Source organism: Camelus bactrianus, chromosome 15 (genome assembly GCF_048773025.1).
Source record: "Camelus bactrianus isolate YW-2024 breed Bactrian camel chromosome 15, ASM4877302v1, whole genome shotgun sequence".
Classification (NCBI taxonomy): domain Eukaryota; kingdom Metazoa; phylum Chordata; class Mammalia; order Artiodactyla; family Camelidae; genus Camelus; species Camelus bactrianus.
The window spans coordinates 40,442,333-40,470,106 of NC_133553.1; the positions used below are offsets into that span (position 1 = coordinate 40,442,333).

General features: G+C 37.6%; 2 protein-coding genes across 5 annotated transcripts in view; one reads left to right on the forward strand and one right to left on the reverse strand.

The window, feature by feature from the left end:
- The window catches only part of DHX57 (DExH-box helicase 57), a 45,570-nt gene extending 39,810 nt beyond the window's left edge, over nt 1-5,760 (reverse strand). For 3 of the 4 annotated variants that reach the window (XR_012511875.1, XM_074378744.1, XM_074378746.1), the window contains exons 1-2: nt 5,702-5,760; nt 1,364-1,581 (exon numbers count right to left, since the gene is read on the reverse strand). Coding sequence is in view for 3 of the 4 variants with exons in the window: in XM_074378744.1 (XP_074234845.1) it covers nt 1,364-1,575 (212 nt within the window). In the remaining variant the exon portion in view is untranslated. Of the gene's footprint in view, nt 1-1,363; nt 1,582-5,440; nt 5,581-5,701 lie in introns of those variants that run through there. The other variant, XM_010967673.3, reaches the window with a different exon arrangement.
- MORN2 (MORN repeat containing 2) lies at nt 3,992-11,743 on the forward strand. Its single transcript, XM_010967675.3, has 6 exons — nt 3,992-4,106; nt 5,592-5,930; nt 8,058-8,108; nt 8,526-8,632; nt 9,623-9,759; nt 11,507-11,743. Exons 1-6 carry the CDS (start codon nt 3,992-3,994, stop codon nt 11,607-11,609), a joined length of 852 nt encoding a protein of 283 aa, XP_010965977.2. The 3' UTR covers nt 11,610-11,743.
- The last annotated feature ends 16,031 nt before the right edge of the window (nt 11,744-27,774 follow it).

Below are 27,774 nucleotides of genomic sequence, written 5' to 3' on the forward strand. Positions count from 1 at the left end.
CTTATGGTCTTAATATCTCCAACCTCCCTCCATGAAGACAAGGACAGTATTTTATTCATTGTTGTAACCCTGGTCCTTAAAACAGTACCTGGTGCATAGTAGGCACTGAGTAAATATTTGCTGCATGAATGAACATCTAAGTCTCTAAGAACCTGTAAGGTTAATGTTTTCAGAAAGAACAGAGCTGCATCTAACTCAGTAGTTAGGTTCTTAAGTGAGCAGCTAAGGTGAAAATATAGTTTTAAATTATTCTGGAAGATTCCTTAAAAAGGTGTCAAGTTTGAGACTGATATATGATCTCTCAGTATATCCAAAATGACCATTTTTCATTTAGAATGGAAAAAAGTGTAGATTCTCTGGTTGCACACCAAATGAAGTATTTGGTAGAGATCACATTTAAGAAACATATATTTAAACATCAGTATCACACACTCAGTGCATCAAGAGGTTTAAACTAGAAAAAGCACTTAAAACTTAGATTGCCTGAGGGACTAGCACACTCCTCTCTCCATATCCTGCTCACTGGAAGGCCCAGATTCATTTAGTGAATTTTAAACTACTTAAATACTATTTGTTCTTCTTTTTCTTTGTTCTGAATCCATATAATTGAATTCATTTAAGTTAAAAGGATGTATGATGCAGTTAACTTTAGCACTCACCTATATTCCCTTTCTAACTAATATTTAGGTGGGAATTATTCCCACAAAAGAATGTGTGTATACATAGCTTTAAAGAAGGCTCTCCATCTCTAAAAATTCCAGTAAACAGCTTGCAGTGCAATTTGAGACACAAGAATTTTATACTTATATTGCATAACGTGCAGTAATGAAATCGTTACTTTCATTAGAATCATCAGAATTTCTTCACTAATTAAAAGTTGAATATGAGAGAAACCTGGATATGACATCTATCACTGGTCATCACATGAAGCTCCAGTGAAGATCTGGCTGATCTGGTTGGAAAATAGATAATTAATCAACCAGACAGACAGGGTACAGTCAAGTCCCATTTTGGGAACTTCAAATTACAATACCTAAGAAATACTTAAAATAATTGTCATCACTTTCACCATTTCCAATATTTACTTTCCTGGTAATATTAATTACAATAATTCACAATAATGTTCAATTCACAGTGTCTTACAGAAGTTAAAGTTAATTTCAGATTTCAACCCTCGCTGTTATTTGCCATTATATCTTTATAAAAGGTTACAGAGAAGGGGGCTGGAAGGTTTTAAAACAAGAGGGGCAATCAATTTGACCAGAATTACTTGGCATCCCCCCTCTTCTCTTAGCCACCTGTTGTCCCACAGATTAGGAACTGATATTGTTTGCAAATTTGAACATTCAAAACGTGTAATTACCTGGATGAGCGCCTTGATTCACTGAAGATACAAAAATCATCTCCATCATCCCAAATTCTACTTGACGCCTTTCTATTGCCACCAATTCCACCGCCACCACTGCCACCCCCGTGAGATTTATTAGCATGACTCCTGCCTCCTCTTCCTCCTCTAGAAGACCCCTTTCCACCTCCTTTGCCTGGCTTGCCTTTTCTTCTCACTGAAGAACTCATTTTCACCTGCAAGAAAAAAAAAGGGATATAGACATCATTAAACTAGACAAGTATAATAATCCTTTGTTTGTCAAAGTTATGGATATAGCCTATTTTAAAGAAAAAAAAAAAGAAAATGCTTACTTTAAAAGGGCCAATTTAGGGGACGCATAGTTAAACTGCTTCACAAAATATTTACGAGCACATCCCCCTCATGATTAATATTTAGTGACTTTCTCTGACACAGATTTCTTAACCAGGATATGTAACAGAAACACAAGGAGAAGTTTCAAAATACACATGCCTACAACTCAATCCTACACTTGGACTTGGTTAGGTGTGGTATAGGGTTTAAAAAATTCAGGTTGAGAAGAGATGACTACATTAAGGAAAAGAAAGGATCTCATACAAACAACCTAAATTTACTCTTCAACGAACTAGAAAGAACAAACTAAGCCCAAACTAAGACAAACTAACTACACTCAAACTAAGCCCAAAGTTAACAGTTCACATAACAGGAGCACCAGAGTGATAGGAGAGAAAGAGAAAAGAGCAAAAAAAATTCAAAGAAATAATGGCAGAACATCTCTCAAATTAACTGAAAGACAACCACCTACACATCCAGGAAACTCAAAAGACTCCAAGTAGGATAAATACAAAGGCACATTACAGTGAAAATGTTGAAAGTTAAAGATAAGGAGAACTCTTGAAAGCAGAAAGAGAAAAACAACTTGTCACTTACAGGTGTAACCCCAATAAGATTAATAGCTGGCTTTCTGGCAGAAACAATGGAGGCTGGAAGGCAGTGACATAATACATTCAAAGTACTCAAAGAAAAACACTGTCAGCTAAGAATCCTATATTCAGAAAAGCTATCTTTTAAGAATGAAGGTGAAGTTAAAACTTTCCCAGATAAGAGGAGAAAATTTGTTGACAGCAGATCTGCTTTACAAAAAAAAATACTAAAGGAAGTTCTTCAAGCTAAAGTAACCCTAGATGATAATCTGAATCCACAAAAAAGGAGCACCAGTAAAGGTAATTACATAATTACCAAAAAAAGTGTAAATGCATAACTTTTTCCTTTCTTTGCATAACCAATTTAAAAAGCAATTGTATAAAATAATATGTATATGAAGTAATATTGGGCCTATAATATTTACAAATGTAACATATTTGCTAAAAACAGCACAAAGCAGGTCAGTGGGAGTATAGTTGTATTGGGCTAAGAAAGTGACTACGGATGGTAAAATAGTAACTATAACAAATGTATTTTTGCATTTATAACATTAATAGATGTAATATGTGTAACAATAATGTCCTAAAATGGAAGGGAAAGGAATACAACTATATGAGAGTAACATTTGTGTATGTTACCGAAATTGAGCTAGTATAAATGTGAAGCTGATTCTGATGTGCTAAGCTGTATATGATAAATCCTAGAGCAGTCACTAAAAAACAAACCCAAAACTCAAAAACAGTGGGAAAAAAAATCATTAAAAAAATTAAAATACTGCATTAGAAAACATTCATTTAATGACTTAATGCAAAAGAAAGCAGTAAAAACACAGAAACAAAATAGACATGAGACATATAGACAACAAAAAGTAGAATGGCAAATGTAAATCCCACTATATCAATAACAACATTAAATGTGAACTGATTAAACAATTCAATCAAAAGACAAATTATCAGACTGTATAAAAACATGATCACTTTAAATTCAAAGATATAAATAAATGAAAAGTAAAAGGATAGAAAGACAAATTATGCAAAGAGCAACCACAAGAAAGCTGGAGCGGCTATGCTAATATCAGACAAAACAAACTTTAAAGCAAAAAATGTTAATAGAGCTAAAATGTAAGATTTTAGGGCCTAGGTTAACTATGTGAATAGGGTTTCTGTGCTCAGCCATGGGATCAGAATGGGAGTATTGGGGAGGAAAAGATATGGGGAGTGCCACAAGTTCAAAACAGGTATCTTTGAGATGTCTTTTACATATTCAAGTGGAGATATGTAGAAGGTAGTTGGATATACAAGTCTACATTGAGGGAAAAGGTAATATTATTTCACTTAATTCTCTAAAACTCCTATAAGGTAAATATTTTCTGTATTTTGTAGAGGAGGAAACCAGAGTACAGATAAATTATATGCGTCTAATATCACCAACTATAGAAGCAAAGTCTGGAGCCAGAGTTTGAAACAATTCATTTGACTCCAAAGCTGAAATTCTTTCCACCATACCTGCCTCTTACCCGTCAAGTATGTACTTCATATCTTCAATTCAAAATTTAGTGTTAAGCCAGCCCCATCCCCCTTTGATTTGTATCCGGATCTTAATTTATAAAGGTAACTGAGTGCCGACAAAGAGAACAATACCACTGAAAGAAAAGTTTAATGTTCCTTACAGCTCCCCTAGAAACAAGATGCATGCCGTGCCATGGTGGACCACAGGGGGAAGCACCAGTGTCAGTTAAGAGGCAGAACGGAACAAGGGGAAGGCACAGGCCATGGTCTTTCTTGGGGTTTCCAGAGGAAAGGCGAGGCAAGACAGGGTAAACAGTTTAGGATTGGTTAGTCTGAGTAATTCCCACAGACTCTGAGGCACAGGGGCTATTCCTAGTTGCCCGGTACCTGGCCCGAGGTTGATTTCAGGCAGAAACTATTGGCTTATGACAAAGAAGGTGGTTGGAAGTAAAGATGTAGGACTGGTTGGTTTGCATATGAAACGCATGTTCACCTGTGAACTGTTAATTAGCTAACTCCTGGAATGGTAGTTTCTTCCTGGCCAGTTAGGCCCACAAGATGTCAAAACATCATAAACTATAGAAAATTTAAAATATGACTAGTACACTCTTTCAATCAAATTTAAAACCCCATCACTACAAGCTTCCTCTGACTCCATATTCTCCTAGGTAAGAACATCGTAAGAAAGAAGTCCAATATCTCAAATTCTTCTGTAAATACAGTAGTACATATACTTACAACAATGTAAGGTCATTAAAAGCTCAACAGGAGACCAAAAAAAGGGGGGGGGGGGTTAAACTCAATTCTGTAAAGTAGTGCATCAAATAACTACCTGTTATTTCCAAAAAATCAGAAAAGAGAAAGGAATACAAATCAAACAGAAAGATCAGAACTTCATCACAAAACCTGTCCAGCCCCCATAAGTTTGTGTAGTAAGAGACATTAGAAATAAGCAAGAAGATATTTTGCTCTGATTCTTAAAGAAGAATGTCCAGCCAACCAGAGCAAGCCACAGCAAGCTGGCCTAAAGAGCGATCAACAACTTGTCTCACCAATCCACAAAACGTTATCTTTACAACTTGATCTGAGATCTGCTCTCAAAATTTTGAATAAAGACTTGTGGGCTGTATCCAATAAGACTCTCCCCCCAGCATTTTCCAGTAAACTGGGATCAGGTTGTATAATTCACATGGATAGATTCCACCATTCTATTTCATTTAGGCTGGTAAGATATCAACTATCTTTGCTTAACCTGGACACAGGGACCTATGTTTGGCTGGAAGAGTATCCTTTGTTTCACACCCAACTTTGGCTCCCAGGAAAAGCAGTGAAAACTGACTACACACCACTCTCCTCCCAGGCAAATCTCTGACTGACCCTCATATATCCAGGTCCATGCAGATACCCAGACCCAGTGCCTTCTTCCAGCATACATCGTAGCCAGTCCTCTCCCTAAAAAGCCACCAATTAGAGGTGGACACAGAAACAGGAAACGAAGCCTGAGCCCCTCCAATCCAACACTTCATCCCGCTCCGAGGCTGAATTCAGCTCCCCCACCCCCAGCCTGAGCGTGAACAGCCTCAGCTGCCGACCCTTGCCTGGCTCGGTCCCAGAGACTGGGATCCTGCTGGTCCAGACTCACCGACCCTAGCCAGAGAGGTTGGATCCCACTGGGCCGGCAGGCTCCTCAGACCCTACCCACCCCGGGAGAGGGAGGCGGTAGAAGGGTCCGCACGCTGATAACCTGGGCGACGCGCAGACCACGCACACAGACATACGTCCCTTGCCCGCAGAAGGGGAGGCCGTCCCAGGCTCGCAGCGCTTCTTCCCTGAGTGGCTGTCAGAACCCAGGGCTCACCGACAAGGCGCCGCGCCTGGTCGCCGCCACCCACCCGGACCTCACCTGGAGCGGCTCCGCAGCGGCCCAGCCGCAGCCGCACAGCCCTGGCGCCTTCTGATTGGCTCAACCTCGGGCCCTGCCTTTCCGCTTCCGGGGGAGAGGTGCCTGGTTTCCCTAGCAACCGAGTCGCACCGGGGCCGAGTGCTACGGCTTCGTTCTCTCCAGGACGCAGAGCTGGCGGCCCAGGGGGAATCACAGACACCAGAAAGTCTCTCCGGCACCTGTGTGTCAAGTGAGTGTCCTGTCCTCCCAAAGCCCCGGACAGGAAAGGCCCCGTTAAGTAAAACTCACACTGAGCCGGAGCTCCTCCCCGGGCAACTCCGATACCAGTGCGATGTATTTCCTCAGCGTCTACACTGCAAGTGCAGTGGGGACGCGGAATGTCCCTAGTGTGCGAATCTGGAGACCTGGATTCTAGCTCTCATTCGGCCGCAGATCCGCTGTTGTGACACCTTAGGCAAGTGTCAGCCTCTCTGGTTTCGGTTTCCTCTCTGGCCAGTCTGTCTTAGGTTGCCTCCCTGTAAGTCTAACATTCCAAAGTTTCTAACGTGGAACCATTTAAGGGCAATTGAAAACAGCTGGTTTCTGGTTTGATCACGTTTAGTGCTCTGCTTAGTAAACATTTAACGATTGCTTCCCAAGTGCCACTCATTCACTAGACATTCAGTTCCTACCAGTAGGTACTAAGCACTGAGCTGGACACTAGGGTGAGAAGAGATTTGACTAATCCGTCATCCTGACCCAGAGGAGTGGGTCTGAGAGGGGACTCTGGCACAAAAGCTCTGTTTTAATAAGGCCCTAAGTACTACAGTAGGGACAGGCCCAGAGTGTTGTGGGGGCTCCTAGAAGAGTCTGAGGGTGAGGGGAGATAAGAAAGGCTTTGCAGGTGATTCCTCTGTCTTCCTTTATGCCTCTCTCTGAGAAAAATTTTCAACCTTGTATTCCAGTTCACTGATTTACTTTTAAATGGTATCTATTCTGCTATTCAGCTCTTCTAAGGAGTTTTATTTCAACAATTACATTGCTAATTGATTATTTTTCATAAGCATTTGTCCCTGTCTCAAGGCTGCTATACCCTCCTTTTCTCTCTTATTTTAAAGTCCTCTGCCTATTGTGTTATTAACTGTTTCCTCAAAGGAGATGAACTTCCAGCCTTCTCAACTGGCACTCAGATTAATTTTTAAATTAAAAAAGATCAGTTCTCTTGGCCCACCCACAGAGACTCTGATTCAGTGGTGTCAGGTAGGGCCTAGGAACTTGTAAGGCATCCCAGAGGTTTCTCATGAATGAGCCTCACTTCAAGTAACACTCTATTAGACTATTGTTTACTTATCTTCTCCACATATGTTTTCTTCAGTATTGGAAAAAATTAAGTTTCTAATGTTTTAGTCCACTAAGTGTCCCAGGGCTCTGAGGCATAGGTTCCACACACCCCCCTACCTCTCCAGTCCTGTGGTTTTCTTTTTCCCTTTTTCACCTGGTCTCCATTTCAGTCTCATTCTGTTTGGATCCCCCTCCCTACTTCCACATCTCCTCACTCTCTTTATTTTCTATTTCCTCCTACTGTCAAATCAAAGATTGCTCACTCCACCATACCTGTGAGACAGTCAATAGATCATATATAGGCTACTCTAAGAGAAATAAAAACTTACACATGAATGTTCACAGCAGCATTATTCCTGACACCCCAAACTGAAAACAACCCAACTGTCCATCAACTGATGAATGGATAGACAAAATGTGTTATTTTTATACAATGGACTATTCAGCAATAAAAATGTTGAAGTACTGATACATGCCACAACATGGATGGACCCTGAAAACATGCTAAGTAAGCTAATCACAAAGGACCACATATTGTTTGACTCTATTTCTATGAAATGTCCAGAATACACCAGTATATGGAGACAGAGAGTAGATCGGTGGTTGCCAGGGGCTGGGGAAGAGGGTAGGGGGCAATTAGGGTAATGGAGATTAACTGCTAATGTTTACAGGATTTCTTTTGGGGGGGGTGATTAAAATATTCCAAAATTAGATTGTGGTGACAGTTGCACAACTCTGAATATGCCTTTAAAAAATTTGCATTTTGTATACTTTTAAAGGATAAGTCTTGTGGTATGAGAATTAAATATTAACAAAGCTGTTATAATAAACAAATACATAAAAATAGATCATCTAGACAAAATTATTTATTTCCTCAGGACCCTACACTAGACTATGGAAATACCAAGTAATCATGATATGCTTGTGATCATATGAAGGGAGTCTATTTGGTTAGCTCTTAAAGCACATTTGTTATAGGTCTTCTGACATAAAAATATTTACATTTGTGTGACTTTTCTTAAATCTTTTAAAACAGCTCCAGAAGTATTTAAGATAAACTTTGTATTTCCAAATGGAGACAAGTATGGTAAGCATACATTTCAAGTACTTTCTATATAGACTAAAATAGCTTAAGAGTACAAAACTGAGACTGTCACACTTATAAAACTACTACTGAGATATTAACTCCATTAAATAAAATAACCTAGAAATACTAATAAATGAATAGATTTAAATCTAAATGATAATGTTAAGTGTAGACAGTATGCCTTAGAAACCCATGGGAGAGCCATACCCATATGCCAGTCTTCCCGGCCTTTGGGTCTCAGTGGTCACGCCTTCTAGGTCCATGGAGCCCTTCATCTCTGGTCCCAGTGGTTTCCAGTGCTAGAGAGCCAAAGAAACCCACAGGGATGCAGTTCTGATTAAGCCTGAATATAAATACTTTATTACTTAGTCAAACAGGGCTCCCGTCTATAATCTTCAGTATTTCTCTCTTGTTTAGATGGGGACTGTACAAGAACATCTTCTGGAGTCTTTGAGAGAAATGGAATAGGTATTCATACCACTCCTAATGGGACTGTCTACACAGGAAGCTGGAAAGATGACAAGGTATTATTGTTGTTTTGAACACTGACACTGGATAAGTAACTCTATTAGTTAAATGATTCCAGGCATTTCAGCATTAATCAAAAATATATATGAGTAGGGGGGTGGGAAGGGACAGAGTGGGAGTTTGAGATTTGTAGACACTGACAGGTATATATAGAATAGATAAACAAGTTTATACTGTATAGCACAGGGAAATATATTCAAGATCTTGTAGTAGCTCACGGTGAAAAAGAATATGAAAATGAATATATGTTTATTCATGTATGACTGAAAAATTGTGCTGTACACCAGTAATTGACACAACACTGTAAACTGACTATAACTCAATAAAAAAAAAAGAAAAAAAATTTTAAATACATGAGTAGACCATACAGTAAAAATAACAAATGATTGTATTTAATATATATGAACACATGAATAGTATTAGATTCATGCAGAGAGCTAATTATCATCATTATCATCTTTTTTGTAATCTATCATTGAGCAAACTTAACTCATTACACAATTTTCTCATTTAATCCTCATAGCGTCCTCATGAATTAGATACCATTTATATTCCTATTTTACAATTGAGGGAAATCAGGCTCAGGTTTCTTGCCCAGCTAGTAAGTGATGAAACAAGAATGTTTTTGGTTCTGCTCAAATACACATTTTTGTTCTTAACGTAACTTCCTTGTGCTGTTTCCTGGGCTAACTAAACTGGTTGTCCTTTAAGATTTTTGATATATTCAAGGTATCTTGAGGTCTCCTGTTATTATCATCATGGACCCCCAAGATGTTCCAGTGCCCCAGATCAGAAACACTGACCTGCTGAGCTTCACAGAGAGATACATACAAAGGACAATGATTAAAATGTTATTTTATGCATATAAAGGGTGATACAGTGACAGATTAAATAATAACTAAGTGGACGATAGACATATGTGTACATTTTTAAAATGTTCTAGGGAAACAGAAGGTTACTGAGGTCATTTCCTTTGTTACAAACAGATGAATGGTTTTGGAAGACTTGAGCATTTTTCTGGAGCAGTATATGAAGGACATTTTAAGGACAATATGTTTCATGGATTGGGGACTTACACATTCCCAACTGGGGCAAAGTACACTGGAAATTTCAATGAAAATAGGTAAGCTTAAAATAAAAAGTCTTTGTAGTTCTAAAAGATTCTTTTCAGGCACATTTGTTTAAAATTTAGGGAATGCTAAATACCTTTTGTAATGTATCTAGTTAAAATACATTTATAATATATTTCATAAGAATTGTCATGTTATATTTTGGAAAAGAAAAAATGTTAATGTGAGGCTAAGGCCATCATGAGCCTCTAAAACAAAATATCATTCTTGGTGCTAATTTATTAGACTTTTCATTTATTTCCTCTTGACTCCTCTATTCCTATAGAACTTTTTGTAGTCATACTGGAAATGGAAAGCTTATTGCAATTATTGAGAATATTTAGGCCAAAATTATTTTGACTTGAAATATACTGATAAAATTTTTTTTTGTTTTAATTTTTTTTCCAGTTTGAGATATAATTCACATACAGCAGTGTATAAGTTCAAGGTATACAGCATAATGATTTGACTTACATACATCATGAAATGATTATCACAATTAAGTTTAGTGAGCATCCATCATCTCACATAGATACAAAAGAAAAAGAAAAAAATATTTTTTTCCTTGTGATAAGAACTAAGGATTTACTCTCTTAACTTTCTTATATAACATACAGCAGTGTTAATTACTTTTATCATGTGCATCACATCCCTCATACTTCTTTATCTTATAACCAGAAGTTTGTACCTTTTGACTACCTTCAACCAATCGCCACCCCCACCCCCAACCACACATCTGATCTCTTTTTCTATGAGTTTGTTTGTTTTCTGAAGTAAAATTGACCTTCAACACCATGTTAGTACCTGGCGTACAACATAGGGATTTGATATTTCTATACATTACAAAAAATGATCACTACCATAAATCTAGTTACCATTTGTCATTGATAAACTTTTTAAAAAAGCAGCCTTGGGGATAATTTCATAATTTTTTTATTTCATTTTGACTTGATATGTGTATACATTTTTACTAGGCTAATTTTTAAAATGTAAGCAAAATTAGTTAATTTTCAAACTGTGAAAATGTACCCACTGTCGTCCTTTATAAGCATATGATTGTAAGAAAAATGAAAGTGAAGGGAAACATTAGCACAGCTTTATAAGCTTAACCCTCACACGGAGCAGTACACCATGCCATCCAGAGGCTCATCTTCATTTATAAAACTACCCCTTCATTACTTCCAAAATTGAAAGTGCAACCTAATTGTTACAAAGTAGTTGATACATATTCAGAAGGGTAGAAAAGTATTCTGATGCCAAGTTTTTGACGACAACATACAAACTTTTTCCACTGATATTAATAAAGGGAGAAAAATCTAACCCATGGGATAAAGGTCTATGTGGTTATGTGAAGTGATTTTTCACCACTCCGAAGAGTCCAAGAAAACACCAGCTTAGAGCATAGCACCTCAGACATAGTTAAAGGTCCATAAATATTTGTTGAATAAATGAATGAACTAATTAAGCCAGATAACCAATATAAGCTTTTCATTTTTTGACTGATTGTTTTGGTTTTGTATAAATTAAACATATGTGATCTTAAAATCTTAGACACCAAAATTTGTATAATGACAATATTTGTTTGGAATAGTAGTATTTTTTTTGTAGGATATGAAAGCAGGATGCCAGGTTTTAAATCAGAGTTTAAAGTGGAAAGATATAATTCTTCATACATAGTATATAATATGCTGGGCAATTTTATATCTGGACTGTACATTTTTGGTCTTGGTTAACAGACAGATTTATTTTTCACTCTTACAGGGTGGAAGGTGAAGGACAATACACTGACATCCAAGGACTAGAATGGTGCGGTAACTTTCATTTCACAGCTGCTCCAGGCCTGAGACTAAAGCTCCACATGTAGATATTCTGCATTCAAGTTTTAACGTGGTAATTGAAGCTTTTAGTTGTAAGAAAAACAACTAAATCTGTCATCTGAAATAACTTCATACACGACCTGCATATTATAATTTTGCCAATAAAACCATCACTCACTTATGCCTTTTTGAACTTTCTTTTCATTATCTTATAACTAGTTTAAAATAAATTATGTGATTTAATTGAGAGTTTGCTCATTTTAATAAATGCAGCCAAACTATTCGGATCTTGACAAAGTCAATTTCCAATCCTGTACCCGAGTTTCGTCATCTTTAAGAAGTATATCTATATGTTAAAGGAAACTACCCAAAAAACGAGGACAGTCCACAGAGTGGGAGAAAATATTTGTAAATCATATACTGATAAAGTTTCTAGAATATATACAGAACTCATATATATATAAATATATATATATTTTTTTATATATAAAAAATAAAGACAACCCAATTTAAAAATGGGCAAAGGCTTTAAATAGACATGTCTTCAAAGAAGATACAGAAGTGTCTGATAAGCAAATGAAAAGATGCTCAACATCATTACTCTTTATGGAAATGTAAATTAAACCCATAATAAGGTACCACTTCACAGTCACTAGGATGGCTATATTAAAAAAGAGAATTACAAAGATTGGCAAGGATGTGGAAAAATTGGAAACCTCAGACATTTCTGGTAGGAATGAAAAATGGCACAGCCACTGTGAAAATGGTTTCTCAAAAAACTGACATGTAATTACCATATGACCCCACAATTCCTATGTATGAACTCAAGAGAACTGACTCATATACAAGTGTTTATAGCAGCATTATTCACATTATCCCAATACTGGAAACAGCCTAGATGTTCATCAACTGACAAATGGATAAATAAAATGTAATAAATCTGTACAATGGAATATTATTCCACCATAAAAAGGAATGAAGTACTGACACATAACATAAATAAACTTGCTACATAAATAAACTTGAAAACATCGTACTAAGTGAAAAAAGCCAGTCACAAAAGGCCACATAATATATGGCCTTTTATGTCAAACGTCCAGAACAGGTAAATCCATAGAGATAGGAAATAGATTAGTGGTTGCCAGGGATGGAGGAATTGGGAGGCACTGGGTTTCTTTTTGGGGTCATGCAAATAGTCTAGAATTATTTGTTGTACAACCTTATAAATACTAAAAATCACTGAATTGTTCATATTAAAAGGGAAGTTTTATGTAAGTCATATGTACTGGAGAAAAATTCACCACCCCAAAATGGGTCTTTGGCATAAGGAATAATTTAGGGTGATTATTTTTAAGAAATAGAAGCCTCCTGAAGTCTTTCTTTTTCCCTCCCCCTTAGCTGCCTAAAGAATTTAGATAAAGGACCTGTTCCCAGAATAGACGTATACCAGAGATACCTGCAAAGACTTTAGGCTAGGTGGGGGCAGGGAAACTGCAAGGCCTAGAGTTTCAAGTTCATTCCTGTCTCACTGTCTCAGCATGGCCCCACAAACATTTCTTTACCAAACTTTTGCTTTTCCATCTCCGCGTGAATTGTCTTCCTCCCCTCTGAAGCCCCAAACTATTACCTTCAATATCCTCTTTTGTCTTTAGCTGAAGATGGTATTTAAGGTGAAGGCTTTAGCCATTTTAGTGAGTTACTCAGTTTTCCTGATTCTCTCCCATGTTATGTTATTAAACTTTTGTTTGATTTTCTCCTGTTACTCTGTCTCATGTCAAATCTGTAATTCTTAGACCACCCAGTAAAGCCTAGAAGGGTAGGGGAAATTTTATTTCTCCCTGACATGGGTGAATTATATCTCAATTTTTTAAAAAAGTAGATCAGTGTATGCTCACATAGTCTATGCCTAGAAAGCTGCTATATCTTTTAGATAAAATAATTTTTAAATTACCAAAACAGTACATGACAGCTACATATCAAAAATTAAAATAAAGATCCTACTGTTTTTGCTGAAACTATTTTTCCCAAACTGACCCCCCAAATGGTGTATGCAATAGGTAACTTCTGTATCATAGTTCTTCCCTCAAAATCTTGGGAAAATTTGCATTTCTCAATATATCATTGCCAAAATTTTTTTATTTTTATTTTTATTTTTTGTTGTACTACTATAAATCTGGGTTGAAATGTCTTTTAAAATATTGAAATTAAAATGGTATTCTTGGTAGTTTGTCATAATAATAGCTTTGTATTTAATTTCAAAAGACACTATTTTTAGGTGTTCAAAGATATATTTTAAAAATTAGACATCTCTGGATATATTGCTTAGCATTAACTGGTATGGTTTTAGAATTAAATATTTTTATTGAACTGGAGTTTATAAGGAGATAAATATTGGACAAGTTAAGATAAGGTGAGAGGATGTTTCAGGGACCAGTACAAATAATACAAATTCAAAACTTCTGGAAAATATAGAAAAATATCTGCTTTACTGCAAATTAAATATTTTCCAATATTTTTCTTCAAATTATTTAAGGTAGGAAGATATATACATTGCTTTAAAGATATTTACCTTTTAATTGATGTATAAACTTTCAATGCTAAAGTTTCCAGTTTTCTAAGATACCAAAGTCATTCCTCTTAAAAACAGTTTTCTTTCTTTTACTCCTTGAAACTACGTGCAGTTCAGTTATTTGATTAGTTGATGCTAGAATCTGACCTGGAGCTTATATAATTAGAAGACACACTAGTTTTCCTCATTTAAAAGCCTAGTTAGCATATGACAGTCTCGTTTCCGGGGAAGTCAAACCTCTACTGCTTCTTTTTATAACCTTTAAGTTAATTCAGAATCCACATAAGCCTTGATCCGAGAATGATATAATAACCACAGCAAGCAACATGGGGTAAGTGTGTGCTTTTATGTGCTCTGAGAGGCATTGAGAGGGCAAATATTTTCATAAGAGAAGAAATCCCATAAATCCTGACTAATTTAGATTCAAAATATGCTAATTTTTATTTAAGGTAGTCATTTAAAGAAATAACTTTTTATTCAAAAGTTATAACAGTTTGTAAAATACTCATTTTCTTGCTTAATTTTTATATGTCATAATCTGCCTTTGTAGGTTATCAACTAATGAAATGTTTAGACTGAAGAGTTTTGCATATTTACATATTTAGTTGAAGCTGAGTTAAATTTTGAGAGCAATCTTAAAGAAAAGATGGCTGAATTCTTGTTTTACAGGGCAAATAAATCCAATATGTATATGCCTCTTTGGGATTAAAAATAAAGAATGAAAAAGATTAGGAATGGAGGGAGGTTAATTTATGCCTTTCATAACACAGAAAAGGGATAGAGGATTCTATCAGAGTTCAATCCTTTATGTGTAGAAAGATATGTGCTAATTAATTATACAGGAATATTAGTGAAAATTTCTAAACCCCTTGTTGGGGGTTTTGGGAGCATGATAAGAATTGGGTTTCACTTGAAATCTTTCTATTCTTAAGTGAGAATAGGAATCCATTATAATTATTATTGGAATTATATGGGTTTTTATATGTTGAAACAATATTCTGAAAAATACAGAAATCTGTCTTTGTATAACCCTTTTGTCTTTTTAAATAGCTTCTTTCAATACAAAATTATATTTGCTGCAAATGGTATAGCCATTTAACTGAAGGCACTTCTGAAGGATTTAACAAAAACAATCAGAAATTTATACTAGAGAAATAACTTTTTTGACACATTTATTCTAAACAGTTCCCATGAACTTAAGTAATATCTACATTTTTTGCTAATATACCATGGGCTCTGAAAATGCAACTTAAACCAGTTTGAAATCTCAGAGGCTTTTGGAAGGAAGATGATCATACCATTCTTAACTTTCAATACAAATATAAAGGTTAACAGATAAGTGACTTGAACAAATTTCACATACATTTGATGATTTGATTTGGGACAGAATTGATGAGATTCCTGAATTCTTTTTTCTCCCTCCTTCCTCTCTCTCCCCACCTTCCTCCTCCTCCCTCCTTTTTTCTTTAATGGCTGGAGTTCTTAACCTTTTTTGGGGTCAAGGATCACTCTTTAAAAATTTTTATAAACCAGCCCATCCTCTCTGCAAAAAAAAGTAAAAATCACACCAAATTTTGCATCTAGTTTCAGGAGATTTACAGATGGCCTGAAGCACAGTCTGTGGACCCCAGCTTAAGAACCTTTGATTTTGAGCTTTAGGACTAGAGTATGAGCTGCTCAATATTTTTCTTAGCTTCTGGATTTTTATAAAATGTAAGCATCTTTTAAATGAATAATTTCTGCTAATCTTCTCTCAAGGACAATGTCGAAGATGCTAACTCTCCCACTGATCAACTCCCAACACACACAGACAACTTACATGAGAATGAAACACAGTTTAACCAATATCCATAGTTTTGACCATTATATTACTGTTGCTTATCCCCAATGACTTGATTAATCACTTACGCTTTCAAGAGTGCCAGAAATCACCTTGAAAATCATGCAAAGAAAAAAAAATCCTCGTTATTTGATTTCATTTATTGCTTACAGTGCCCCACATAAGATGAACTGAACCATAAATTGCAAAATAATGCACAGGACAATTCTGATTGGTAGGGTCATGATTCTTTTGTTGTCTGCTCCTGCCCTTACTCAGAAAAGAAAGATTAGTAGGTATTAACACCCATTTAAATCTTCCTAAATAATCAGAAAAATAAAAAGAGAAAGTGGCAGCTGATCAGATGCTCAAATTTGTCCATGTCAGGAAATCTCTAGAATTTATCCCCCAAGAATGAGAAATTATCTATTTAGGATTTGGGGGAGAGGGGTGTTACTTATCTGAAAGCTATCTGAGAATACAATGCCCTCATATGGGTCTATGCCAACTCTTCCCATTTTCTTTTTAAAGGCTATGCTAGCATGGTTTTAGTGAGCAACAAAGAGACAAATTAGAAAATACTCATGCTCTTTAGAAAGCCTCCTCCTTCTCTTAAGATTTCACTGGAGTGGTGGGGAGGCAGTGGGTAGAGACAGTGGATAAGGGTGGGTAAAGGGATAATTAGGAAGAAGTGGAAACCTTACTTGTAAGATACCCTGCCACATGCTATTTACCATAACACCTGGATAAAGGATGAACAGTGGGGCAGAGGGATGGTTGCATTTCTTTACAGAGATTCTTTCAATATCCCTTCCCCATTCTCTAGCAGAGTTATCAGTGTACCCACAACAGACATCCAGGGAAAATAAAAGTTAAGGCTCTGCTAAAATTGTAGAACCAGTAAGTTAGTTATCACAGCATATTCAGCCTCCTTTTAGTTTCCCAGTTTAAATAACTGTAGAATAATTTTAAATTTTATTTTATAGATAGATTTTCCACTTCTGGATCAGGGAACTGCAGTTCAGCTCTTTTTCCCGGGCAAAGCAAACATTTAGTTCATGCAGTAGCTTTCTGAATGTTGCTTTTATCTGTGCCCTCCTTTCCTTTCTAAAAGTCGCTTCCCTAATTCAGGCCAACATCATCTTTTACTTGGATTATTAAAGGTGCCTACTCCTGGCCTCTTTGCAGCCAGTCTTTCCTCTGTAGCCATCTTACTGAAGACATGTGACCTGGTTACTCTCTTGCTTAAAAACTTTCACTGACTCCTTATTCTTTCCACTGCAGTGCAGGGTCTCAAGAAGATATCACAGCCCTCTATCTGTCTCTAATCCACCAGGCCAGCCTTACCATCTTCTCTACCCTCGATGCTCCCTGGGATCCCTAAATCCACCTATGCCTTGTAACTTTCTACCTCTGTTCCTTTGCTGATCCCCTTTTTGCTATTTATACATGTTGTTCAAAGCCCAGCTCACATCCTATTTTCTTCATGAAATCTTCTCTGATCCCCACAACTGTAACTCATATTTTCTCCTCTGCAAGTTTCAGGCTTTTTATACTTTTCTTATTGCATTTACTCTAATCTATCATATACTGCAGTTATTTGTGTGCCTCATCTTCCCTACTTGACTGTAAGCTCCTCGAAGCAGGAAGAATGTCATCTTTATATTTCTCCCAGCACCTGGCACAATGCCTTTTACACAGTATGTGCTTAAGAAATGTTTGTTGAATTGAAATGAAATCTTCTTTTCCTATAATCCACAAAAAAGCTAAAAACTTAATTTTAGCCAAATTCCTTGTTTCTTCCCAAATAGAGTGGCCCTATTTTCCAAGTTCCTATCTGAGGAGCCCAAATGAGTGCATAATATCCAAAATATGGGGGTGGGGGTGCAAGAGAGAAAGGGTAAAAACAACACTGGAGGGACACACTAGAGGCTTCTGAAGAGTGGAGAATTTGTTGTTAATGTGTAGAAAGTACACATAGAATCAAAGGAAATGTAAGAACACTTTCAAGAATTAAAAAGGGTTCTTGGTTGGAGACAACTTCCTAGAGGACCAGCACATCAGTAAGTTTGGGCTCATCTATATATGATGGAAAAACCAAAATCATAGGGGCTTAAATAAGCTAGAAGTTTATTTCTCTCTTCTATTTAAAAAAAGAAAAAGGCCATAGATAGGCAATCCACAGCTATTCCAGCAGTTCCTTGGTGTGAAGGACCCAGGTCTCTTCTATCTGCTTTTCTTGGTGTCTCACCTCTTGGTCCAAGAAGGTTGCTAGGACTCCACCTATCTCACTGGTGTTCATCCAGCAGGAAGGAGGAATGGGAAGAAAAAGATGTGATCTCTTTTTTAAGGAGACTTCCCAGAAGTCACTCGCACTATTTCTACTTATGCCTCATGGGTAGAATCTGTTCCCATGGCTACACCTAGCTGTGAAGGAGAAGCGGGGAGACAGCTTTCTAACCGGGTTACTAAGGAAAATAGGGAAAATGGACAGTGAGTGGCAACTAGCAGTGACTGATAGAGCCAGTAAGGCCTTACATTTGCCTCTTCTATTCCTTTAGGACAATGAACAACATCTGCACAGAAAAGAATCTTTTAAGAAAAAAAATTTCTGTCAATTTAAGAGGAAGAGAAGAACAAGTCAAGCTGGGAATAAACATAGATTCACTTAGGATAAAGGACAGGGACCTTGACAAAATGACAAGGTGGCTAAGTAAGACTCTGTTCCTCCCACTGCTCACTCCTGCATCCTGGCCTCCGCCCTCTAGCCTTCTTCTCCCTTAATCCTCACATCTGCACTGTGAGCTATTATCACTATTGTGCCAATTATACAGGTCAAGAAACTGAAAGCCCAAATTCAGACTTGGCCAAACTGCCCATGAAGCTTTGGGTGATGAAAAATAAATAAAACATGTAGCTGGCTTAGAACCTGCTGTACTGCTCACAAAAGCCATATAATTCACAGTGTTGTCTAAATGAATTTGTGCTTAATTTTGACTGTAGATCACCTCCATTAGCCCCTACAGAAAAACCTATTACAAACCTATTTCACTTGTCACTTGATGTGGGTGATTTCATTTAATGTGGGATACATAGGAAAATCTCTAGCTTTTTGGCTAAAATTATTTTTGGGTCAAATAAACTGCTTTGAATTCTGATTCAGTGAAGCCCCCTAAGTCCTGTTAAGAGTATTCCACCTATGTTTCTAAATACATAAGAATTTATTTTTATTAGTCACCCCAAAGATACAAATACCAAGGTCATTACGCCTACTCAATGCCAAGTGACTTAAAAATTAAAAGACTAAGAGAAACAAGAACTTTTACTTATGTATTTTTAACTACTAGAAATTTTAAACAATTGCATATATAATAAAAACTTTTAGTTCTGAAATTATAGGAAAAAAGGATGGTATAAATTACAAGGTACCTGTCATTATCAATGCCATTTTTTTTTTTATAGAATCTCTAAAGACATCAAGAAAGCTTCGCAAAACATGGTGTGATGACTACTGGTGGAGTCAGGCCACAAGGTGAGTGAAAATTGCAAAGAACTTTTTACTAGTAAGAACGCAGATAAACTGAGGCTTAGTTAAATCAATGTACTTGTACTTTACTTAGTTTAAACCAGTTCTTGTACTTCATTCTTGAGGTACAAATATTCCAAATTGTTTTGAAGAATTCTGTAACCCTTCTTTGTTTAAATACAAACAAATGAACATGTTATGGGAGTCCTTTATTAGTGAGCAGTCAGAGCTAACAGCCATGTTACATCAGACCTTCTCTGCATTTACGAATACTCACTCACAGTATTGAGACAATAATGAACTATGGTTGAATTGAGTTCTATTTTGGATGTCTTTGAGAATTGCAAAAAAAAAAAACCAAAAAACCTTAAGAATGACAACATTTACTTTACATTCAACTAATAGTTACTGAGCCCCTACTTTATATTAGGCTTTGTGACAGAATAACTATGTGGGATGGGTAAGTCTTATCCTCATTTTACAGTTGAGGAAACAGGCTTACAAAGGTTAAGTTATAAGGTTCCAGGGTCACAAAACTAAATAAGTAACAGAACTAGAATTTGAAGCTAGATATTTAATGCACTTCAGAGAAAAGTCCCAAATATGAAAAATGAATATATGTGTGTATATGCATAACTGGGACATTGTGCTGTACACCAGAAATTGACACATTGTAACTGACTATACTTCAATAAAAAAATTAAAAAGAGAGAGAAGTCCCGTTGTTCAAAGCATTATTTTTAAATTTCAAATCTAAAAAGTACACACTGTAAAACAAACACACTTGATCAAGACAGAAGAGTAGAAGTAAAATGTAAAAGCCCATCCCTCTTTCCAAGCATAACCACTGTTAGTAGTTTGACGTAAACCCGTCCATATCTTTCCTTTTGTCCAATGTACTTTGCACTATATCACACTTTCTGTCTACTTAAAAACATCAATGAATAGAGGAGGTTGAATTTACTATATATCTTTACTAGTATAAATGTCTATCTTTAAATAATGACTGAAATGCTCATTCAGCCATTATTTGGTATCTAACTGTAGAGACTCAAAGAATAGATTTCACTCGTTCTTTACTCATAATTTAGTGGAATAGTTCTTAATTTGGTTTTGACAGAGTAAATATGGATGCTTTTGAGGATCTGATGCGAGATCTGAACCTTCCCCCCAGAAGAAAATGAATCTGCATAGAATTCTGCCTATAATTCAAGGGATTTATGCATACCCTGAGAGTATACAGACCCTTGACCTTGTAGGAGTAAGATTTTTTAAATTAGTAATTTAACATAAATACTATAATAGAAGTGCAGACAAGATGCAATGGCAGCACAGAAAAGCAGGGACTAATTTTACTGAGACACATCAAGAAAAGGAAGAGTGATACTCGCCCAAAGTCTTGATGGACACAAGGAGTCTGACACTTTGCCCAGGGCAGGGGAAGGATATCCACAGAGAAAATAACATCTGTAAATCCTAGAGGCCAGAAAGGACAGGGAACCACAAGGCTGTCTTTGTGATAGGAGCCCAGCGTATATATGGAAGTGACTAAACATGAGTTTGCAGAGCTAGGTAGAGGCCAGATCAAGAAGGGGTTTGTCTACGGTGTTTGGACGCCTGAACTTTAGGTATCACTGAAGTATCCTGATCAAGATTTTCACTGGTAGGTGAGAAGCCTATAATTAATGTGTGACTAAATAAATGATCATAGGAATACTAATGTGGATGACAGAATAAGATATAAAAAGGAGGTAAGACTATTCAATTCAGATTTGTTGAGGGATGGTTGATGAAATAATATGCTATTAAAAAGATGGTGCTAAAATCAAATGGAATTGAGTGGAAGGTCGCTGCTTTCACAAAAGACACTGGGAGATTAAAGCTCTGAAATTGCACTTGTAAGATAAAACTCAGAGTTTGGGCAGTACATCAGCCCCTCACTGCAGTGAGTCCCATGAACAATCAGTGGAAAGCCAGTGTCAGTCACTCAGGTGTGTGCATCACTCCTGGTCTGCCACACCCTCTTGCCCTCTATTGTCCTCTAGTAATTCCTGACCCATTTGGTGTCCTACTGACTCTGCGAAGAGTAGGAAAGAGAAAGGTGGTAAATAGGTCAGGTTCTCAATTTTTCTACACTGAGCAGGTATTCGCTTTAAAGTTATTTTTGTAATTTTGTTTCTAAGTAACGTAGTATGAAGCCAGGCTTACAAATAATGTCATGGCTGGTGCATTTCTATTTGGCTGTAAACCAATATATCCTACCCAAAAATCCAGTATTAGTCTCACCTCCTATTTGTTGGCAGTGGCTTCATAAGTGAGGTAAGACAATGAAGTCTCAAAGATACTTCACTTGATAAATATTTATTATTTGTTTAAAAATTTACTTAGATGCTATAAAGGCTTTGAAGACTAACCTTGTACATATATTATACATGCTATTTTGTGTGTATAATGCATAATATATATATATTTAAATACAAAGAAGCTTTTCGTCTTTACCAAAGGGTAGTGCCATGAAAGATTTCTCAGCCTACATGTTTAGATAGTGAACTTTTGTTAAAACAAAATTTACAGTTTTAGGTGACACTGCACTGATTTTTCCAGCTTGCCTTTCTACCTCATTACTTTTTTAAAATGTGTCTCCTTGCTATTAATAGAAATAAATAAAGTTCTGTGTTGTTTTCTTTTTCCCCAGCTTTATTGAGGCATAATTGATAAATAAAATTGTAAGGTATTTAAAGTGTGCAACGTGATGATTTGACATATGTATACATTGTAAAAGGATCTCCCTTACTGAGTTAATTAACATATCTGTCACCTCACATATCTACCTTTGTCTTTTTTTTTTTTTTTTTTTTTGGTGCTAACATTTAAGTTCTACTCTCAGCAAATTTCAATCATACAATTCTGTCTCATCAACTACAGTCATCATGTCATACATTAGATCCTCAGGCCTTATTCATTTTAAACTGAGAGTCTGTATCCTTTTACCAACCTCTCCCTAATGTTTTCTTTAGGGAAAGAAATCATTAACCATAAACATCCTCTGGAATTTAATTAAATTCAACTCAAATTTGAGTTGAGTGCCCACTGCAAAAAGTTCTCAAACTTTTCATATCAGAGGAATCTGAACAAATGATATAAATGTATTTATCTTTAAAACTCGAGCTAACTTTGCATGCCTTACTATGAAATATCTGAGCCTTTAAAAATATATAGTAATTTTAAAAATTGCTTACCATTGGGTAAAATTGCTACTTTAAAGAGATAATCTATGTTTATCCTGAGGCTTAAAGTCCAGCACTCTCATTTGGTAAGAACCAGATACTCATCAGGTGCAATGGATATGAATAAGAAATAATGCCTGCCCTAGTTAGTTTACAGTGTTGTATGGGAAACAGACACAGAGACTACTGCCTATAAATCCCAGCAGGGAGAGACACTAACAACATGGTATGAGAATGTAGTAGAAGGGCTGACTAATGATGACTTGGAGGACCAGGGCAGGCTTCATAGAGAAGGCAGTGCTTGAATTGAGCCTTGAAGGATGAGAAGTATTTAATTAGGTAAGGAAAGATATTTGAAGCATAGAAGATGGGAGGAACAAAGGTACACGGGCAAGTGTTTGATGAAATGCATGAACTGTGATCATCTACACATCTGTATCACACATACTGACTACTCTGAGGTTTTATTTGAAATACTATGAAACAGAGAAACAAATCAAGTAAATCCAGCTAGTCCAGACATTAGCTGTTACAAGTAGCAAAATCACATCAACTAGAGTCTAACTTGTACAGGGACATGTAGGGAGCCCCACCCAGGCAGCCTCTTCAAGGTTCAGAAGAAGAAATGGATAGGGTGAGGCAGTGATCTGCAGAACTGATGAGCTGGAGTTAGGGAGAAGGGGCTCCTGAGGTACAAAATTAAGGCCCAACAAGCAGAGCTGGATGGAGAGATCTGAGGCAGACTAAAATTTTGGCCCTTAATCAAACGGATTTTCTTTCATTATTCAACATTTGAATGGAACAGAGGCTGACTCCTTCATGGAGGTAGAGTGGAAACAGAGCAGCCTCAAGGGCAGTACTGGGCCTCCCATCCAGGGTGCAGAGCAGGTCAGCTCTGGCCTCTCACTGGCTACACCACTCAGCAAAACAAAAATCTCACAATAAAACCAGACTCACCCTTCTTAGAAGGCTTTTTGGCACCCATTAGTTGCCACTCAAGCCTGCATCAAGTTTATCCCATCACCCCCCACCCCAACACACACACACACACACATATATATTCACACATCCTCAAAACATTCCTTTCTATCACATAAGACACCTTCCTTGAGAGAATTCCTGATAAGTATGGTTTTGTCCGTCTCACATTGCCAGGGTTCTTTCAGAACCTCTGAAAGATTGGTGTTGCACAGCCCCTTAATCAAGCTGTAACCCCATATTCAGGCTCGAGATTGCCAAGCAACTGATTGTTGGGGGCTCCCTCCCTCTCCACAGCTGGACCGAGGGGACTCTGTGGACGCAAGCTCTCCACTCTGGCTCCTGAAGTGGTAACCAGCGCCTGCAAAGTATGCACCTATGAGCTAGGGGCTCGGGGCCGCAGGAGAAGCTTAGCATACAGTCCCTACTTTTAAAGACCTTTGAAACTAGACCCCTCGGGAGGATCTAATGTTTGCTTTTTCTTCTATCTCTATTGATTTTATGTGTGTGTGTGTGAGAGGTAATTTAGGTTTGTTTATTTATATGAAGGTACTGGGGATTGCACCTAGGACCCTGTGCATGCTAAGCCAGCACTCTACCACTGAGCTATACCCTCCCCACTCTTTTATCTCTGTTGATTTTAGGCTAGAGCATGCAGCTTTGTCCTAGGCAAAATTGCCAAGGTTAGTAATAATCACTACAAGAGACTTATTAATCATACCAGAGACAGAGCTAATCAGACTCTTAGAGAGGTTAAGCAATTTTCCCAAGGTCATGAACTATTTAAATAACGGAGTAAAGATTTGAATCTAGATGCGCCACACTTCAAAGCTCAGATCATCCACTTTGCTTTTTGATAATGCAATCTGTAAACATTTTCATCAGGCTTCCTGCCATAGAACTATGAGACAGTATTCCCCAGAGAGTCAGGAAGAAAGTGCACCTGCTGACTGGCAGTGTCAGGGAAAGGAGGGAATACTGGAGTGAGCGCTGACTCTCACTTCTCACTCGCTGTGGGGCTGGGCAGCTGTGGGAAAGCCAGGCACCCTCTCTGGGCTTCCATTTCCTCATCTCTAGTATGCGGAGGCTCTCAAAGTCCTTGCGCCTCTGAAATGCTGAGGCTATAATCTAGCAGGGTGTCTCCAAATATTACTCAGCAACATGGTGATATGGCCACCATGGCCTTCCTGATCTGAGAAGAGCACTAAGCACATAGCAATGTAGGCAGGAGATGTGGGGCAGCCTGTGTGTGCTTGTCAGAGTGACTTGCCATCAGGTAAGGCAACCATTTCAAGTGACATCAGAGCAAGATGAACAGGCATAACCTACACAGGGAATGATTTCCTGCAGTGTGTGTAAGCGGCCCTGGATAGATTTCAAGTGAGCTTGTTCAGCATCTTTCCATATTTTTTTAAACATTTTTTATTGATTTATAATAATTTTACAATGTTGTGTCAATCCATATATTTTTTAAAGGTTCTGAAGAACAGGATTGCTATGCAACTGCCTGGGATGGGAGAAGTATGTAATTCAGTTTGGAGGCAGGAGGATGGAGCGCTTCTATACTATGTTTTGTTTACTTATTTCTGTCCCAGTTTGTTTCAAAAAGGAAACTGAAACAGTGCAACACGAGATTTAGGAATCAGAACACAGCTTCTCAGTAAAACCAGCCCCAATGTGCCCACCGTGTTCTGGTCTCTTTATGGAATGTTTCTAGGCCTTCTTCCCTTGTGCCAAATTTAGCAGATGTGGTAAGAAATTACCCGTTGATTGGGTTCAGTATGCCTTAGCTCTGAGGAGGACATGCATGAAATAGACTAAAATTTAAAAAGAAATGATCAAACTAATGATGAGTTTACATTTGTCATCAATCAATAAACACGTTGACTATTTCTTATATATAGGGTACTATGCTGTTGGGCTCTAATAATAATGCGTTATTAGATAACCCTTGCCTTAGTGAGGAAAGATGAGAGTTGAGAATGGCCAAGGCAGGCTTATGAAGGGTATGAGACAAGAACTGCCCTTTGAAGGTGGAGCAGGAAGGACTTGGGTTGGCAGAGGTCAGAGGGTTTTAGGCAGGTTAACTGCAGGGACTGAGGTCCTCAGGTAGGAATGCATAAGGCCCATGGGTGGATTAGTCCTGCAGGACGAATGCTGTGGTTTCAAGAGAACATTGCTGAGCCCTGGCAGTGGTGCACAGGCTGTGGCCTATTCTAACTGAGGTCATAGATTTGCACAATTTGTCTGTGATTTCCAAGTCCTGGAGTTCATTGGGAGGCAGTGAGAAATTAGTCATTCTGAAGATTGGATTTTACTCTATTCTCCTTTTTAGCACTTCTGAAAGTGCCAAAGGCAGATCCAAATTGGATGTCATTTCATCTGAGCTATGAAAAAAATTCTCCCAGGAGTGTCCGCAGTAACCTGGTTTCCCCTCTCACCTAAAACAGGCTGCCAGTAGTAACCGATGCTCTATTTCACAAGGTACTACTAACTCAGCTACGCGATTCAGATCCTGTGAGTCCTGCCACTGCTTCTGCTTTAGCAGGAAGCATACTTCCTGAGGACTAGTTAAGGATTTACCCTCTGCAAATGAGGATCACCCCTCGGGCTGGAGGGGGCTCTCTCTGGAGCTCAGGGCTCCCTCCCCTCACAATTCTCACTCTCTTCCTTCTCTTCCAACCGGGACTGGCCTAGTGAAAATACAACAGTCACTTAATTTTCTTTGAAAGTTGGTATTTACCTTGTATTCGGCGACTCTGTGCCCTCTGTCTCTTGCATAGCATGTCTCTGGGAGGCTCTTAACTTCCACTCAGATGAATCCAGGGAGAGAACCTGTTTAAAAGGTTGAAACTAAAACAAGTCAAACCAGGATTAGAAAAGAGATAGAGCACATCCTCCTCACCAGACCCACAGCTCATGAAGCATCCAGGTTCCCCAAGTCAGGTTCCAACTTTATGTATGCCAATTAATAAAATGAGTTGGAAGAGCTTCTGGAAGTATTATGGTCTGAAATTCGGGTAAGTTTTGATGTCCTAAATGAGGCATTCTTAAATTTAAAATAATTATCTCTAGGCTTTAGACTGTTTTTTGTGTGTAATAGCATGCTAGGATTCTTTTTTTCTGATCGATGTAGCAACTCAACCAAATTACTTTATCTTGACTGATACTAGGTAGACAAACAAAACAAAAATAATGTGCCAGTGGAATGGAGGAGGGAGGACCTCTCTTATTCCACACTCAGATGTAAAGAACCTCTGTGTGTTCTATGCGCTTTGGAACTGCCCACGCTCCGTGCTTTGCCCCTCTCTCACTGGCTCTGGGCACCCTAAGGTTGTGGGCAGCTGTGGAGTATTGGTTATAATTAGTTTTGGTGCAGGGCAATTTGTTAGGAAATCCTGCTCTCTCTTGGTTCATCAATGGTGGGCACAGGGATATATTTCTGCCAGTGAAATTTTGCTTAATAAAATAGGGATTTGTTTCCCTAACAAAATTCCCTCCAGGCTAAACTCTTTCTATATTTACCACTAATTATTTTTTGCTTATGTGAAGCACATGTGATAAAAAGCATGTTTCTCTTGTCTATTGGATGAGAATTCAATTCACTTCCATAAACATTTGTTGAGCACAAGCTCAGAATGCGGCAAGGAGCTAGGATACAAAGATGAATAAAATACACCTTCTTCTGCTTACAGTCTGGTGAGGGAACTAGCATTCAGGTAGTAAACCAAGGATGGGATGATGGCCTTATGACTTGATTCTGTGGCAGGGGCCACTCAATTTCTAGCAACACCTATATTTGCAGAAGGTCAAGTAAGAGGCTGACTTAAGGACCAAAACCATTTTCAAAATAAAGCTACTTATTATTTGGGATGTCAGGTGACAGAGTCCTATTTTAATTCTTTAATTTATTGTCCTTGCCATCATAAATTGCTATGTATTCAAGGATGATTTGATTATATATATATTTGGGGAAGTGGGTATAAAGTTACATTATTGCTAAGGTAACCTCATTTTAAACACCTGCATACATACCTATGTATTATGAAATTTGCCTTACCTCCTTACCATTTTGCTTCTAAGGGTCACATTG

Coding starts and splice junctions, on each gene's coding strand:
- MORN2 (XM_010967675.3), top strand. CDS start 3,992: ATGGTGGACCACAGGGGGAAGCACCAGTGTCAGTTAAGAGGCAGAACG. Junction 5,931..8,057: donor CTCCGGCACCTGTGTGTCAA/GTGAGTGTCCTG, acceptor CTTTTAAAACAG/CTCCAGAAGTATTTAAGATA. Junction 9,760..11,506: donor GGAAATTTCAATGAAAATAG/GTAAGCTTAAAA, acceptor TCACTCTTACAG/GGTGGAAGGTGAAGGACAAT.